Source organism: Salvelinus fontinalis, chromosome 36 (assembly GCF_029448725.1).
Source record: "Salvelinus fontinalis isolate EN_2023a chromosome 36, ASM2944872v1, whole genome shotgun sequence".
Taxonomy (NCBI): domain Eukaryota; kingdom Metazoa; phylum Chordata; class Actinopteri; order Salmoniformes; family Salmonidae; genus Salvelinus; species Salvelinus fontinalis.
The window spans coordinates 8641339-8660431 of NC_074700.1; the positions used below are offsets into that span (position 1 = coordinate 8641339).

At 41.5% G+C, this 19093-nt stretch overlaps 1 protein-coding gene and 1 long non-coding RNA gene across 3 annotated transcripts; one reads left to right on the forward strand and one right to left on the reverse strand.

The window, feature by feature from the left end:
- Window positions 1–5453: 5453 nt before the first annotated feature.
- LOC129835167 (uncharacterized) lies at window positions 5454–7039 on the forward strand. Of its 2 annotated transcripts, none has more exons than XR_008756386.1 (3): window positions 5454–5699; window positions 5809–5875; window positions 5951–7039. It is a non-coding gene; the product is annotated as an uncharacterized LOC129835167 (long non-coding RNA). The 2 variants fall into 2 exon arrangements; XR_008756387.1 differs by having other exon boundaries at window positions 5454–5640.
- LOC129835166 (PHD finger protein 23B-like) lies at window positions 6272–15875 on the reverse strand. The gene is made up of 5 exons (XM_055900593.1): window positions 15307–15875; window positions 14209–14240; window positions 13983–14075; window positions 8771–9407; window positions 6272–8236 (listed from the first exon to the last, which is right to left on the reverse strand). The coding sequence occupies exons 1-5, from the start codon at window positions 15332–15334 to the stop codon at window positions 8043–8045; spliced, it is 984 nt and encodes a 327-aa protein (XP_055756568.1). The 5' UTR covers window positions 15335–15875; the 3' UTR covers window positions 6272–8042.
- Between the last annotated feature and the right edge of the window lie 3218 nt (window positions 15876–19093).

Genomic DNA, 19093 nt, shown 5'->3' on the forward strand with positions numbered 1-19093 from the left:
TGCACATCTGTATTAATGCGCACTGTAAAGTTCAACATTATGGCGACTTTCTTCGAAAGCTGCTATGATGTAGCCCTGTACCAGAGCTAACTAAAATGTACGGTAGTGCGAATCCTCATAGGTCCATTTTTTACAGCGAAAGCAATTTTATTCCTTCAGAATCCTATCAAAATTAAGTCGACGTGTAGTTGTTACATTTCAACAGGCTTTCATGGTATTCATTAGCCTACTACGTCATGTTATTTTTTGGAACTTTGACGTCGAAGCAATATCCATCCACAAGAGGACGATGTCGACTTATTTAAGGGCTGTTAAATCTTACATCCACTGAGCAGTTGACTCAATGATTTATACATGCATAGTTTTAAATGATATTTTGTGAGCTAAACATACAAATAAAAAATGACAAAATATATTAAAACATTTTACTTAAAGTATACTTTTTTAGGGATTGCTAATGTTACAGTCTCCACTACAACAACACAAATACTTAAATACATGTAATTTCGTACTTGAAACATTTAATTGAAATACTGTAGAATAACATTCATTCCAATTGAGGACTGCTCCTACTGGGGAGTGCCAATATGGCCGACCGGTAGCTTCAAAGCCTCTCAATGGCAATACATAGCATCAGCAATCCAGGGTTTATACAGTGCATTTGGAAAGTATTCAGACCCCTTGCTCTTTTCCACATTTTGTTACATTACAGCCTTATTCTAAAATTTATTAAATAGTTTTTTCCCTAATCAATCTACAGACAAATACCCCTTAATGACAAAGCAAAAACAGGTTATTTGAATTTATTTGCTAATTTTAAGAAACATAAAAAAACAGAAATATCACATTTACATAAGTACTCAGACCCTTTACTCAGTACTTTGTTGAAGGACCTTTGGCAGCAATTACAGCTTTGAGGCTTCTTGGGTATGATACAAGCTTGGCGCGCCTGTATTTGGGTAGTTTCTCCCATTCTTCTCTGCAGATCCTCTCAAGCTCTGTCAGGTTGGATGGGGAGCGTTGCTGCACAGCTATTTTCAGGTCTCTCCAGAGATGTTCGATCGGGTTCATGGACATTCAGAGACTTGTCCCGAAGCCACTTCTGTGTTGTCTTGGCTGTGTGCTTAGGGTTGTTGTCCTGTTGGAAGGTGAACCTTCGCTCCAGTCTGAGGTCCTGAGCACTCTGGAGCAGGTTTTCATCAAGGATCCATCTTTACTTTGCTCTATTCATCTTTGCCTTGATCCTGACTAGTCTCCCAGTCCCTGCCGCTGAAAAACACCTCCACACCATGATGCTGCCACCACCATGCTTCACCATAGGGATGATGACAGGTTTCCTTCGCTTGGCATTCAGGCCAAAGAGTTTCATCTTGATTTCATCAGAACAGAGAATCTTGTTTCTTATGGTCTGAGAGTCTTTAGGTGCCTTTTGGCAAACTCCAAGTGGGCTGTCATGTTTCTTTTACTGAGGAGTAGCTTCTGTCTGGCCACTCTACCATAAAGGCCTGATGGGTGGAGTGCTGCAGAGATGGTTGTCCTTCTGGAAGGTTTTTGCTCTGACATGCACTGTCAACTGTGGGACCTTACATAGACAGGCGTATCCCTTTCCAAATCATGTCAAATCAATTGGATCTACCACAGGTGGACTTCAATCAAGTTGTAGGAACATCTCAAGGATGATCAATGGAAACAATAAGGCTGTAACGTAACAAAATGTGGAAAAAGTCAAGGGGTCTGACACTTTCTGAAGGCACTGTATGTAGCCTAAATACTGTAGTTGGCCTATTACCTAGAACATATTAGTTATTTTGTATAATAATAATGTCCAGTAATACTTTGTCTCATGTTGACTCATCTTGGATTTCATCATCAGTGATATTGAGAGCAGAGACATGCATGCTCTGTAATATATCAGCCCTTGGTCTAAATTTGGCACACACTGTCATGCAGGATACTTATAGAGCAGCAGACAGGGGGTGGGGAAGCATGGGGAAGTCATGCTGGACACACACTTACAGTAAAACACACACACGGACATTTGGGTGGAAGAGGTGATCTGAGTCGAGCACGGATCAACCACACACACACATAGACACACTGTTAATGACAAGCAATACCCCACGTTGTGTCTACATAGCTCTGTGATAAGTAAGGTAATCAGCGCGGCCTATCTAGTCTCTGCCCCTGTTGACAGACTACCAGGCGGGCCTATCGGGGACCACATTCAGTAGGCAGGGCCGTCAGTTTATTTTTGCATGGAGATCAATCAGCACTGGTTCTAGAGTCTATGTTTGGTGGTTCTAGCGGCCCCAGAATATAAATAATTGGGACATCGGCGGGAAAAGAGGAAAAGTGAAAGTCTGTCAGACCTTTTGTACAGTCCATGCAAGGCCCTTTGGCCCCCTCCTCTATCTCCCTCCCTCGTTCACTATCTTCCCATTGTTTCATATTTCTGTGTATGAGTGTGTGCGTGGTTGGAGGTCACAATCCGATGCTGAAATTAAGCGAGACAAGGTCGTCAGGTTTTCCGGTTGGCCACACACACAGCATAGATTGACCTGATGCTATCACTCACTGTCTCTGTCCGTCCGTCTGTCTGTCTGTCTTCTGAAGCCACACTTGTACACAGTACTGACCAGGTGATGGCTTATGGTCTAGGATTGAGAACAGGTCATAACATTTACTTTTTGGTCCACCAGCCACTGTGGTTGGTAGATTTAAATATCTACCAAACCATTCTAAATTTTTACCGTACAAAATATATATTTTGTTGCTCAAATTATTGCAACAAAACACAAAAAAATTGATGAGCATGCTTTGTAATGTTTCTAAAACAATAAAAGCATCACTAGTAAGAAGTAATGTAAATTATATCATAAATAGGACTGGTGAAGTTATGTCACTAACAAAATGTGGAAATGTCTGCTCTACTCAAAAATACAACCAACTAGTTGCAGCATTATCGCAAAAATGGAAGAGGAAAGGGGAGAAAGTAAGGAACTTGTCTGTCTGCCCAGCATTAAAGACCAAAATTGCCTAAAGAAAATGTTGATAAATAGAAAAGTATACCAGTTTTGTTGAAGGACCAAAAATGCATAGCTGTCCCATATAGATTACAAAATAGTTGGGAAGAGATTTCCGATGTACCAATTCCATGGCACATGGTTTATGAACTGATCCTCAAAACAACTCTGTATTCAAATGTATTGCAACTAATAGAATGTTATACAGTACCAGTCAAAAGTTAACACCTATTAATTCAAGGGTTTTTCTTTATTTTACTGTTTTTTATATTGTAGAATAATAATGAAGGCATAAAAAACTTTGAAATAACACATATGGAATCATGTAGTAACCAAAAAAAGTGTTAAACAAATCAAATTAGATGTTACATTTTAGATTCTTCAAAGTAGCCACCCTTAGTCTTGATGACAGCTTTGCACACTCTTGGCATTCTCTCAACCAGCGGAATGCTTTCCCAATGGTCTTGAAGGAGTTCCCACATATGCTGATCATTTGTTGGCTGTTTTTCCTTCACTCTGCGGTCCAACTCATCTTGTCACACCCTGATCTGTTTCACCTGTCTTTGTGCTTGTCTCCACCCCCCTCCAGGTGTCGCCCATCTTCCTCATTATCCCCAGTGTATTTATACCTGTGTTCTCTGTTTTTATGTTGCCAGTTCATCTTGTCTTACCAGCGTGTTTTCCCATCTCCCTGCTTGCTCAAGTTCCCCGGTTCTGACCATTCTGCCTGTCCTGACCCCGAGCCTGTCTGCTGTTCTGTACCTTATTGACTCTGCCCTGGATTATGGACCTCTGCCTGCCTTTGACCTGTCTTTTGCATGCCCCCTGTTTGGGTCAATAAACATCTGTGACTCTAGCTGTCTGCATCTGAGTATTATCCTGAGTTCTGATACATTCCAAGCCATCTCAATTGGGTTGAGGTCGGGTGATTGTGGAGGCCAGGTCAACTGATGCAGCACCCCATCACTCTCCTTCTTTGTCAAATATCCCTTACACAGCCTGGAGATATGTTGGGTCATTGTCCTGTTGAAAACAAATGATAAGTGCAAACCAGATGGGATGGCGTATCGCTGCAGAATGCTGTGGTAGCCATGCTGGTTAAGTGTGCCTTGAATTCTAAATAAATCACAGACAGTGTCACCATTAAAGCACCATCACACCTCCTCCATGCTTCTTGGTGGGAACCACACATGCAGAGATCATCCGTTCACCTACTCCGCGTCTCACAAAGACCCGGCGGTTAGAACCATAAATCTCAAATTTGGACTCATCAGACCAAAGCACAGGTTTCCACCAGTTGAATGTCCATTGCTCATGTTTCTTGGCCCAAGCAAGTCTCTTGTTATTATTGGTGTCCTGTAGTAGTGGTTTCTTTGCAGCAATTCGACCATGAAGGCCTGATTCACACAGTCTCATCTGAACAGTTGATGTTGAGATGTGTCAGTTACTTGAACTCTGTAAAGAATTTATTTGGGCTGCAATTTCTGAGGCTGGTAACTCTGAGTCTATCCTCTGCAGCAAAGGTAACTCTGAGTCTTCCTTTCCTGTGGCGGTCTTCATGAGAGACAGTTTCATCATAGCGCTTGATGGTTTTTGTGACTGCACTTGAAGAAACTTTCAAAGTTCTTGATATTTTCCGTATTGACTGATCTTCGTGTCTTAAAGTAATGATGGAGTGTCATTTCTCTTTTCTTCTTTGAGCAGATCTTGCCATTATATAGACATGGTCTTTACCAAACAGGGTTTTCTTCAATACACCACCCCTACCTTGTCACAACACAACTGATTGGCTCAAACGCATTAAGAAGGAAAGAAATTCCACAAATTCACTTTTAACAACAAGTACACCTTTGGTAGCCCTCCTTTCGTTGACTGTGTGTTTTTCCAACTAGTATGTTTTTGGATGATATCAGAATTTGAGCTATTTCAGTATATTTTGATTGTGTTACTTATTGAGCAACTCATCAAGTCAACAGTAGAATGACAGTCATCCTCTATAAGAAGTTGATCAATTGTTACATATCACACTGTGTTTAAAGCGTTCCACAAGGATGCTGAACCATGTCGACTCCAATGCTTCCCACAGTTGTTTCAAGTTGGCTGGATGTCCTTTGGGTGGTGGACCATTCTTGATACACAGGAAACTGTTGACACACTGAACCCAGTGTGCCTAGCACCTACTACCATACCCCGTTCAAAGCCACTTAAACTTTACCCATTCACCCTCTGAATGGCACATATACACAATCCATGTCTGTTGTGTCAATGCTTAAAAATCCTTCTTTAACCCGTCTCCACTTCATTTACACTGATTGAAGTAGATTGTTCCTATTGTTTTGTACACTCAGTGTAGATCAATAGTATTATATGAACTATCGTTATTGCATGCGGTGTGATTGAACATGTCCTCCCTCTGTCTCCTCGGGATGTGAATTGTCTAGACCAAGAGTTCTTTCCACACCTGTCTGAGCTCACCTTCCTTTCCCCACTGGAAGACAACCCGGGATTGGGAAGAATGCCGTTCCAAGTCTGCCACCTTCAGCGCCCCTCGGTAACACGTCCCTGACCCCATGGAATATATCTCCATCCATCATCACGGCAAACCCAAGGACAAGAGGTGAGACAATCGAGGAGTGGAGCGATAATGTAACATTGAGACCAGGAGTAGCCACTGATGTAAGTGTAACAATATTACAGTGCTGTGAAATGTACATCACTTTAGCCATCAAATAAGTCCAGTCTGAATTATTTAATATCTTTCTCTTTAATTTGTCTGTCACTCCAGGTGGAAGGCAACAATTCCTCTGGATTCTATTGGAAGCACCCTTACATCCAACCAGCAGAGCAGAAAGGTGAGAATACAGAACAGTGAGGACTGACCATCCTTTACTGGTGAACTGGCTTATTTGTATCCATTTGTGTTGCAGGATGAACCAGAAGACTACTGGGAATATATTACTGAATTATCTCCACTCATTCAATGCTAACTTTACGGTTCAAATCAGAATTCATTGTGAATGTTATTTCCTTGTTTTGTAAAGATGAATTCCCACATGTTTGAAAGCATGTTAATATTTATTTACATTTAAGATGCTGTATTAACCTGCTTAGACGTTAGGGACTGATCACCCTCTAGTGGTTGTGTATGTACAATGACAAACATCCTGTGTGCCTAACTTCAATAAATTGCATTCCTTATATTTACCTAAGTCACATATATATTGGGAAAAACAAGAGAACACAGGTGATCCCCAAAAAAGAAGTTTTATTTTTCAAGCTACAGTTAAAGAAAAACAATACCAGAGGCCGAAAATATAACATTTGCTTGGCTTTTTTTCCCTCTCTTTTCACTTTCACATATGTACAGTTATCGAAGAACAGGGTATATACAGAGAATCGAAGGGAAGGGTGGTAGAGAGAGTGCATTTGCTTTTTGGGGACTAAAACATGACTCTCCCACCAACAAAAAAAGCAAGGTAAAACCAACCAACATAAAAGGACCTGCCACGACTCTGGTGATATCAACTTACTTTTCTGTACAATACAAACAGTCTACTTTGTTTCACGAATGAGAGTGAGGGATTTGTATGTTCTCTGATTTGGAATAAATCTCAACTAGCGTTTTCTGAAAACTTTTAAACAAAAAGAATGATAACATGAAAGAAATACAAAATATATATTTTACAACCATTCATGCAAAAAGATGTTCAAGCCACTTCTACAATGTGAAGTGGCTCCAACTTTTTCTGTCACGACAGTTTACAACAATCACCCAAACCAGAAGTCTAAAGAAAAACTAAACGCACAAATGTGTTTTTTTTTTAAAAGCACAGAACAAGCATTGGAGGAATTTGAAGTCTGTCGCCAAGTCAAACCCCAACCAAAGGGTAGTCATGGTATTCCATTGTCATGCAGAGGGAACTCAAAGTAATCAAGGGCTGATGTAGCAGATGTTGACCCACTCCTCAAAGTTTATTCTGCACCAGTTAATAAAAAAAAAAAAAAAAAAAAAAAAAGGGTGAATAAAGCAAAAAATATTTACTGGTTATGGGCTGGATCGAAAAACTTTACAGCACAGCCCTTAGTTTACAAGTTACAGTGTATTAGCAATTGCCAAAAGCAATTAACTTTCAATTGAAATAACCACAAAAAAGGGGTGTTTGGTTTCGGCTTGACTTTTAGTGCACTGTTGTAGCACAAGTTTGTGCATATTTCTATGGAATAGATTGAACATTTCAAATTTTATTTGCTATTGATTGAGTCAGAAAACCTCTAATGAGAAATCTTATAGGGGCTTAATGTGGTAAGCGGTACCGAGTGTAATAGACAGAAACTAATAAACAAATGCCAAATTGAAAGCGTACATGAGAAAAAAGTAGCAATAAAAAAAATCTCAACAAGAAAGACACCCTTTCTAGACCTAAAAAGAGAAACTTATGGACAAAAATAAACATGTTTCTTTTCTGGTGTGGCAGTCGCATTGAACACTGGTTAGGGTCTGACAAAAGTGGATGTACCATTATAAAATACTAGCTTTTTTCTTTGAGCGTTGACGGACAGAAAAGCAGCCCATCAAATGTCCTAAATAAATAATTATCTATACCTTGTCATGCACCTTATGCTATGACCTTAATATGAAAGGCAGGAAATGGATCTCTGTATGGTTGCCTTAGCATTTCAATGGAAAAAAAGTAAGCCAGTCCCAATTTAGTAAGACTACTGAACAAAAGGGTATCTATTTGTATGTTACAGATAATAAAGCGATCTCCTTCCAATGTCTTCCTGTTTTAGTACAGTTTTCACAGAGGCAGAACGTGACAAAGAACCTACATGAATAAGTGAGGATGGTGATTGTCAAAAAAACACCTAGAAAATACTAACAATACAGTTGCCGTCCAGATGAGGGTTTACAATCAGCTGTTGGCATCGCAGAAAAGAACTTGGTTGTAATAGTACACAGAAAAAAAGGGTACATTGAAAAGGGATATAAGAGGGATAGTCCCTCTCACCCCTCCATCTTTAGGGGTCTTTCTTTGGCCCCGAACGTCGCGTGTCCCTGCACTTGTGGCAGTAAAAGATGTCAGGGACGTTGGACTTCTTGATCTTGGCGCATGACAGATGGACCCACACTCCGCACTGGTTGCACTCGATCATCGGTCGCCCCGCAAATGGCTTGCCGCAGTAACAGGTGATCAAGTCCCAAGAGTCATCACCTGGGCGGGGAAGGAGGGAGAAGAGAGGTAAGAGGGGCATCTCAGTGGGACAAGCAGGGATGGGTTCAGTGGGCACCTTACAGGGGCAAAGGGTTTCAAAAAGAAAAAGCTCTTCAACTGTTTGTTTACAGAGGTTATAAATTATGTCCCCCTAATTACTTGGTGTTTACTAAGGAACTACGTAGAAACAGCAGAATTACATAATTATTACCCATGAATTATTCCTCAGTGACTCATAAATGCAATAAAGTACCTATTGTTACCAAGCAGATTCAAATTAAATACCTAATTTTCCCTTATTTATGTCCAATAAATGCAAACCTGGTCTGCGCCTCTTGTTTAGACCTCAGGGAACAGGTCAGTGCACTAATATCGATCCATTGTAAGCCAAGCAGCAAAGCATATTGCCAGGAAACAGTAGCCATACACTGAAGTGATGAGGCTTTTTTGGTGGAAATGACAGGACACACTTTTACAGCAACAAAAATATTTGTGCTTTCTTGTCCATAGCGTGGTCAGTATGAAATCGCTTACCTGACTCCACCATGATGTCCTCGTCGGCTATCCATGTCTCACCTTCGCTCGAACTTATCTCTGCGTCCCGGTTGGAATCCTCCGCCTGCATCTTGGCCAGCCCCTGCATCCCTGCCTGCATCTTGGCCAGCCCCTGCATTCCTGGGGAGGAGACACTGTGCTCTTGGACCGAGCGCTCCCCGGGGTGGGCGTGGCCGGTCTCAGAGTCTGTCTCGCTTTGGGTGGCCGAGCTCTTAAGCTTCTTGAGGGCTTTGGGCTGCTTGGGATTTTTGCTGCGCTTGATGCGAGCCCTCTTCTCACCGCCACTGCTCCCGCTGTCAGCTGCACCACCAATGGCGGAACCCAATGACAACTTTTTGAGCTTTTTGTCCTTCTTGCGCTCTGCCTTGCTGGCAGCCTGGCTGTCGTACAAAGAGTCTTTCAGCCGCATCTTGTCCAGCAGGGAGCTGTCCGAGTGCATGTGGCGCATGCTCTTGCCCTTGTTGGCACGAGCCTTGTGGACAAACGTGTGGATGGTGTGCAGGTCATTGCCTCCGTCTCCCCAGCTGGCACCCCCAGAGCTGCCGCCGCTTCCACTTTCCCCTGATGCCCCTGAGCTGTGTGGGGAGCTGGAGGACGCTGGCGACCACGGACCTTCCTACACAGCCACAGATGTAGAGAAAGACCAATGAGGAAAAAAAACAATATAGGACAAACAATACTTGATGCATAGGGTTATAAATGTTACTTAACCCCCTAGAGTTGATTGGCGTACTGGTGTGTCAATCTGTGCTACATACAATTTTCCATCAAAATCAGTCAGTATAAGCTAGAGATATTGTTTATTGCATTGGATGAGTCTCAATCCACCTCTTCAGCCAGTGTCGCACTTCCGCATCTGCGGTTAAAGGCTGCAGAGCGGTGTTTGTCAGACCATGAGACATCCACCAAAAAATAAATACAATTATATACATCTCACACACACACATATATATATAAAAAAAAAATGTAAGCGTCTGCTTGTGTAAACGCCTGTAGTGTTCAAACTATTACGACAGCTATGGATAAGGGAGACTCATGAACACGAAGGTGTTCTCCGTTTTGCTCTACGACCCTCACAAGCATCAGGAGACTCGTCTGAAGTCCACCATCGATGTGCCAACTTCTGTTTAGTAGCGTCCGAACCGTTTGGGCTACAAACTAAATGGAACCCCACTGTAGAAAGGGGAGATTCTCCATTTTGCTCTACGAATGTCAAGACTTATTTCTCTCCGTTTTTTTTAAATATCTCCTAGATTTAGGACAGACACATCGAAACCTTGTTTCCTTTTTTGACTGTCCTTTTTGCCATTTAAGATTGTGTTCTTCAATGAGTTTCTGTGGGCTGGACCTCCCAAGTGGCACAGTGGTCTAAGGCACCGCATCGCAGTGCTAGCTGTGCCACTAGAGATCCTGGTTCGGTCCAGACTGTCGCAGCAGGCCGCGACCGGGAGACCCATAAGACAGCGCACAATTGGCCCAGCGTCGCCCAGGTTAGGGGAGGGTTTGGCCGGCAGGGATGTTCTTACCCCATCACGCTCTAGCGACTCCTGTGGTGGTCCGGGTGCAATGCACGCTGACACAGTCGCCAGGTGTACGGTGTTGTTTCCTCTGACACATTGGAGCAGCTGGCTACCGGGATAAGTGGGCGTTGTGTCACGAAGTGAGGCTTGGCTGGGTTGTGTTTCGGAGGATGCACGGCTCTCGACCGTCACCTCTCCTGAGTCCGTACGGGAGGTGCAGCGATGAGACAAGACTAACTACCAATTGGATACCACGAAATAGGGGAGAAAAAGGGGGTCATTTTTGGGGGGAGTTTATGGGCTTTAATAGTAAAGGCAAAAATAGATATTTTATCAAATAAGTACATTTTTAGACGTAAAGGGGTCCTAAAATTCAACATCAAATAGCTAAATTATCCATAGTATAATTATCTTAAAACAATTCCATATGTCAGCCTATGTCACCTCCAACATCTTAGACTAAAGAATAAAACATGTGCTTTCAGAAAGTATTCACACCCCTTGACTTTTCCCACACTTTGTTGTATTAAAGCCTGAATTTTAAACGGATAAAAAAAATTCTGTGGCCTACACACAATACCACCTTATATAAAAAACGTATTTGTTTTTATACAAATAAATTACAAATGGAAAACTGAAACACCTTGAATCAATAAGTATTTTAATCCCTTTGTTTTGGCAAGCCTAAATCAGTTTAAAAAGTCAAGTGGTGATTTTTTAATGACTACCTCATCTCTGTACCCCACAGTTATTTGTAAGGTCCCTCAATCGAACAGTAAATAAAAAATGTAGTGAAGTTATTACATTTTGGATGGTGTATCAATACACCCAGTCACTACAATCAACATTGTAGTTACTCCACAATACTAACATAATTGACAGTAAAAAGGAAGCCTGTACAGAATAAAACCATGCATCGTGTTCACAAGGCACTAAAGTGGTGATCTTAACTGTTTTAAAACAGGGATTTTTTTTTTTACTAGGATTAAATATCAGGAATTGTGAAAAAATGAGTTTAAATGTATTTGGCTAAGGTGCATGTAAACTTCTGACTTAAACTGTATATGCCTTCAAGTTCTAATCTAACCAATCATGTATTAGGTAAATCCAAGTTCCCGTGTGGCCTTTGAATAGTGTTAGTTTAAACAGCGATGCACACCAAACATTTGCCCCTTTCTACTGATTTCAGCTTGATATCGATGGAAGTGATTAACATAAAGTGTTGCGTTACACTTACCGTGTTGGTGACCAACTTTAATAAAAATGCAACACTTTAAAATGTAGCGAGCAGTCTTCTACAAATTGTCCTCTAACCAGTGATTGCATTTAGTTTTTGAGACGTTTTAGTTAACAGGATCTGCAACCTTCCCTAGCCCCCCTGGCAATTGATTTCAACGTAATAATCGATGAGTGATTGACAAAACAGTGATGCATTTCTCTTTCAGTTTGGGTGATCCTGGCATCAAAATACAACATTCAAAAATGTAGTTGATGGTCCTGAGGGTGGTCAGTTAGGTCAAAAATATTTCCAGTTTGCATATGGTTTTTGAGTAGTGGTAGTTTCAACAATGCATACACACCCCCCCCTCCAATCGATGAGTGATTTATTGCCATTTGTCAAGGGTTTTGGGTGCGTATGCAGTTTATAAGGTGCTCTTTAAATATAAAGAAATCATATGATTACTATTGTTGAACATGTGTAGATAGTACATTTTATGTTTTCATTAAATCAAACTGTTACTGCATATTGGTTATTGATTTGGACACAAACTGTTTGACATCGGGCTATTTATCAATATGCATTTTCAACAGGAAGCAGAGACAGCATAATTTTCAATGTACGTTTTAGGAATATAAATGGAACTTTAAACATTAATTTATAATGGTATTGTACTTAAATCAGGTAAAAACTGCTGAATGAGTACAAAAATGTGCTGTGATGTTTATTTTGATGATATGCCGTAAAATCACCAAAACAGGTTTGCCCTTTGCTAATCTATAGTTTCCATTGGCACTTAATAGGCTGGACAATAGAAAGAGTCAAAATTCACCCAAGGCTGAAAAATCGGCAAAAGAACGTTGCCTAAACTGGAACACTAGCGCGAGCCCATAGCTAATGAATGGAATCGAACGTTCGCAGAGGCTGTGTTGACGCTTAGAATTCAATTTCGCCTAAATGGCACCAACAAATGTATCCCTTTTTATTTTACCACTACAATCTGTTCTTAGGACGAAACTGAAAAACAACTCATGTAGAATGTAAACATTCGCACCTTGGATGGTGCCAAGTGTGCTTATGTCTGCATAACGAGAAGTAGGGGGGAATCAACTTTTGACTATTCCTGGTCTAGAGATCGATGATAGCAGAGTACGCTGCCCAACCTTATGTAATTAGAAAGGGATTGATCCTGATTAAAATGGTATCCAATTCGAAAATTATATATATATATATATATATATATATATATATATATATATATATATATACACACACACACACAGCGAGATATTTGACAAAATAGACAGACATACCCGTATTTCCCTATAGTAAACAATGGGACGACCCTCAAAGTTCCATGAGCCGTTTTTTGTTTACATTTTAACTACAAACAACGTGGGCAGGTCTCAGTCAACAATAGCGAAGCAGGCATTGTGACGTAAAACAAACTGGTAATAGAACGTACATAAGGCGAGTTGGTGCTCAATAGGATATGGCGGGGTGAAAATGCAATAAAATACGGCCTGTTTTTTCACGATTATTTCAGAACTACGGCAAGCAGCTGGGACATATGGTAATATTATGAAACTGGGCTCCACGGCGGATGCAATAAACTAGTTATCAGAAAAAAGCATTGTTTAAAATGGCATGTGTCCAGCCTACACAAGTCAACCCGGGTTGAGCTTGCCTAGGTAGGCTAGCTCGATTTGAGTTTTCACTTCCTCCAGAAATTAGAAATGTCATATTGCTAGCTGTCTTCGCTAATGTTGCTAGCTAGCAAGATGTTGAATAATTTAATTCGCCCTCACCATGCTGTAACGTAAGTTACCATATACTCCTGCCAGTGCCAGACAGACATGTATTTAGTTTTCTAACGCTAGTTAGCTAAAGGGTTAGCGTCGTCGCTAGCATAACAGATTAGCTAGCTAGCTACATTCCTACTTTGTTTGCTATGACATTGGATTATTATGTAGCTAACCAAAGAAACCAGACCACGGGTTTGATAGCTTGCTTTCAATACGACCTAGCCAGCTAAAATTCCTGCTAGCTCACGTTAGCTTGCTAGCTAGCGTGTTTCAACTCTTATTTGCTAGACAGCGTTATGTAGCTAGCAGATAGCATTCGAAGACTGACTTGTCACAAGTGTCTTGTGTAGTGCAAAAATGAATGAAGGATCCAGCTATGGTGGTAATTCGTGTCATGTATGACTATCGCAGTACCGCTTGTCCATGTGCTAGCACACAGCAACAATCTCAGACGAGCTAGCTAAACGTGATGTAATCATCCACTAGTGATCAGCTGGTGGTTGCATAGTAATGGCGTCACCAGCCCCAATTCTAATCGAACTGGCACCAGTTGTAAAACTGGGCTGTGCTGGCCCGGGTTTCTCTCGAGCCATCTTCAATTTGGCTCTAATTTTAAGTGCCAGTTGAAATGTGCCTAGTTAACCTACCTCTTTAGGATTGGGGATATAGCCTGCATATGCCAAGACAAAGTTGCAGAACTTGTTAAAGTCTTCGACGGTCCTCTTTCTCCTCTCTGGAGGCTAAAGAGATAAAACAAAACATGAATGAGCTCCACACATACATGAATCAAGCTAATAACTCGTACATGCATCACCAAATTGAATGGTCATGTTAAGGGGGAGGTGAAATTGATCACACCGGAAGTCTACTTACCAGAGTCTCCGTTTTGCACTTCAATAACGAATCTGTATAAGAAAAAACAATTACTATACTAGTTATAAACTGTTTACATTTTATACAGTCATTCGGATTTTTTTTAAAGTATCCATTACTTCAAAGTACAATTCAATTTTCAGGTTATAATAACCTCACTCTCCACTGTGTCTATTTGTGTTCGGCCTAGAGATGTATCGAGAGAATATAGGAACAACTAGTTAGCTTGCTAATGCAATGAAAAACTGAACCAGACAGCCTGTTTAGTTTGCTAGCTAACAATGATGTTAGCTAGTTGTCTTAAACGAGTGAATACCGTCGCTGCTCGCCAGTAATGATGTTAGCCAGCTAGCTAACGTTACCGCCAACAATGTTGTCTTTATATATTTTTTTTTACAATGGGTCAATAACTTAAATAGAGATGCAAAGACAAATTCAAGACTGTTACATTGTGCTTGGGGTGGAACATGTTGAGTCGTAACTAGCTGGCTACAGTAGGTTGGATAACGTTCGCGAACAAACTTGAACCATGCCATCCATGCATTGTGAGCCAGCTTTAGCAGCTGGCATGAGGAGCCGGCTCAACCCCGAATTTTGAACTTGGCTAGCAACATCTAGCTAACTAACTAGCTTACTAGTTACTGTAGCAATCTAACAAACAAAAAGATAGTTGTTGAAGACATGTTCGTGGACTGGCAAAGCAAAAGTCATTATGCCCCATTTTGTTAGAACGCTGTGCTTGCTAGCTAGTTATCGTTAGCTTGCCAGCGGTTATTTTACATTAGCCACATCAATGCCATGGTTAAGCAAACGTTAACTAGCTACGCTATCTATCGTTACTGCATAAAAACGCACAGTTTATCATCAAACTCTGCAAGCTAATATACGTTGACTGTTTGATACAGATTAAGTCAATCTAGCTAACTGACAGTTAATGTTAGTTAACTATAGCGACGTATTAGCTAACGTTAACCAACTAACATTGCGATTTAACAACCAACAGTTGCTTTACTGGGAGGCTTGAACAAAACCAACAATGTCCGCTAGCTTGAAAACAACTCTATATCAATTTACTATATGAACTGACACTTAACGTACCTTGGTGTTCAGACATTATTTCAAGCATTGTCGCCTCAGCAACAAGGCCCGTTGTGGTGGTAGCTACCAGGTAGCTAGCAGCTGGGGTGTTTTTCTCCCGGCTTGACTGCTGACTGTGTGTGTGTGGGACACCCTGCCGAGAACGGAGGACTCAACAACTCTACGACAAGCGACTTTCCTTGACTTTTTGGATTGTGGTCCCCGGTTCTAGATTGTTTAACCGGCTAGGTACAGACTAGCCAACAACAATTGCAGAAATAATTCCTTATCTGCCCGTTACCTAGCTAACAAGAAGCAAGGTTAGCTAGCTAACGTTACTAGCTAATTTCTTCGTCACAGCAGTTATATTGCATAAATATTACTGGAAATCAACTAGTTTTTTAAAACTATCTCGCTAAGTCACCGGAAAAAAACTGCAGCAGGTGAATCCATCGTAAAAGACAAAAGCATTCAGGTAACACATTTCTTAGATGAAGTTTACGTTTTTCCATAACACGAACAAAATCGACTAGAATATGTATCGTCCCTTGCGCGCCTCACTCCAGCAAGGCATCTTCTTCTCTGGCATAATGGCGTTTGCAACAATTGGATGTGCATTACGCCACCTACTGTGCAGGTGGATAACAAAGACTCCAAAAAGAGGTAAAAATATTCCTACAAACCGCCCCAAAAAAGTTTAACTAAACTAAATCAACATGCTTTAAAATTGGATTCAGGGTCAGAAAGATCCTGTGAGGGTGGGACATTTTCTGGCAACAGTAGTCCTTCCAGTGTTTCTGCCGTGAAGTCTTGGAGCCCAAAAACTTTTTGGCTGCAGATACAATGATGTGAAGTACAAATAATAACTCTGGCTATAAATGCTACAAAATTCACCTTTCACAATGAGTGTATCCAGATCTCTTGATTGACGTAAAAACATTTGCAATTGGTTGTGGTGCATCCACCACCATATCTTTTTCAGCACTATGGCCTCTTGCCCCTTCGACTCTCTTCACCGCCACCTTATAGGAGATCTGCTGTACAACGCAGATCCTTGACACTGTAATGGGAATTTTAATGTTTGTGCTTTTCTTATAACACATTTCTGTGTTTTATTCATGTGCTGATCTATAAACCAATGTCTGTGTTCATGCAAGTGGCTGACTGTACAAATCAACTATCAGTAGCTGCAATTTGGCTATACACACAGACATTGTTTTGAGAACGAACAAACAATATCTTGGTTTCAAGGTCTCAGCTTAGAGAGGAGAAGCCTCGTGAGATGTTGGTCTGTCACATGTTATGAAACAGTATTGGTCGGTCACATGAATAGAACAAAATGGTAATGATTAATTAATTATGCTAAATCATGCAAATATAACTTGTCTGTGTATTGCCGTATATAGGACAACTGCTGGGTCTGCCCAGGCAGAGCTCTTAATTGACATGTGCACTATGGTGCATTGAGTTGGTTGGAACCTCTCCAGCGTGCTGACAATAAACAATGAATCTTTTAAGATTGACTTCGAGTGTCCTTGTGTAAGAATTTTCCACAACAACACCGTGACTTCTTTCACCCTAACAGGGCACTCAAGGAAGTTCATAGTACGATCCCCACCACAGTTGCAACATTTTCCCTTCATAGATTCTTCAATAGCATACTTCTCCCGTCTGCAAACATTTGACACGTGGCCACTGAGTGGTTTGGGCACAATTGCTCTCTCCGCAAACCTCACATATCCAAGCTTCACATGTGAAGAGTCTCCTCAAACAACAATAATATCGATTGGCTTTTCTCCTTTTACAAAACGGGTCAGGCGATGTGCACTGACCGCTCCTGGGATTTTCTGAATAAGAGACTCCAGATATAACTCCTTTAGCAGGTGCCCTGCTCTGAAGATCAATGAAGGTCAGTTCCGACGTAGGGAATTTAGCCAGATCCAGTGCACGCTTCTTCTGTTTTTCATTTACACAATTAACCAATTGGGCTCCCGCAGTGGTCTAAGGCAATGCATCTCAGTGCAAGAGGCGTCACTGGTTCGAATCCAGGCTGTATCACATCCGGCCGAGCTTGGGAGTCCCATAGGACGGCTCACAATTGGCCCAGCATTGGCCGGGGTAGGCCGTTATTGTAAATAAGAATTTGTTCTTAACTGACTTGCCTAGTTAAATAAAGGTTAAATAAAAAAAATAAAAACAAGGCCGCTTCTAGGGACCTTGATTGAATCCACCTTTACCATTGCTCTCTTCACAGTCCTCGATAGTAAAAAGGATCTCCCAAATTAACCTCCTTGTCCAAAAAATTTTGGGTTACAGATGTAACCTTGGTTCTCTGAGTAGAGTAACGGGTTACCAAACGACCTATGGGAACTCCTTCCCATTCACGCAATGTGATTGAGATGCTTCACATCAAAGATGTTTAAAATCATGCCACACACTTACTGTACCCACGTGACGTGTCACTATAAAAAGGTGGTGTGTTTTGACAATATCTATTACTTCACTTGAACCCAACAGAGGGGATGGAATGACATGAATGCTTGGCGACCCGTTACTCTACTCAGAGAACCAAAGTTACATCCGTAACCCAACGTTCTCTTTTGTTTTTGTAACGGGTGGGAAAGTATGTACCAAAGATGTTGTTCGGACAACAAAGTGGGATAACTCACCATTTAACTTAGTCCAGATCAGTGCCTGGGACGTCCTTGTATCCACCACAGGATGAAACAGAATATAATTACCCAACATGGTAACACAGATTTTCAACTGTGGTATACAACCGTATACACAAGCAAGCTGAAAGCTAGAACATACAAAATGAAGCTTCAATTGGGTGCAACAGCACCAGGAGTGAAAGGCCTCTGTATAGAACATCCATCTCACTGATGGTTGATAAGAAAGTATGTACAAGGTTCACAGTATGCTCACTTATCTGGGTTGAGAGAGCATGCCATGTCCAGAACCACAGACCCCACTGATGGAGTGGACATAACATTGAGTCTGTAGTACCTCATGAAAGTTATGGGTGTTGCCCAACTTGCAGCAACACAGAGAGTCCAGGGAGGCCCCTCTGAACAGGGGCCATGAAGTGGCCATACACCTGGTGGAGTGTGCTACCACGTGGTCTGGATACCTTTAATGTTTACACTCTGTTCTCCCCATAACACACAAAATGCTGTTCTGACGAACAGTTCTTGTTGCAGGGAGATAGGCACTCAATGCCCTAACCGGGCAAAGTGTATGCAACTCACAACTCTCCTGTGAGGAGGCAGGTGAAATGAAATATTAAGGGCTGGTTAGCATGTGATGATGAACCACCTTAGGTAGGAATGCTGGATTTGGCCGAAGCACTGCCTTAGATCCATTTTCTGCTAGAGGCATGAAGGACGGGTAGAAAGCGCATGTACTTCTTCAACACACTTGGCTTAAACAATAACCAATAGAAATTAGGTATTGACTGAGAGCTCACATACGGTAGCTCAAGTGAAGACAGTAGGACTACAGCGTTCGCAAGGACGGCAACCCTGAAGCTATAAGGCGGTCACGTTCAGAGGCCACACTCACAACTTCAGTATGCTGGGTTTGGGGTGCCAAAGCTTGCTGTTTGCTTGTGAGAGGAGGTCCAATCGAATAGGGATTTCCTATGGTTGAGAGGTTGTCAGCTGTACAAGGTCTTAAAACCAGTGATGCTGTGGTCAATGTGGAGCAACAAGTAGAACTGGCGCACTCTCAAGACTGATCTTCCTCAAGACCTCAGGGAGCAAGGGAATTGGTAGAAACACATACAGCAGGGCGACGACCCCGATTG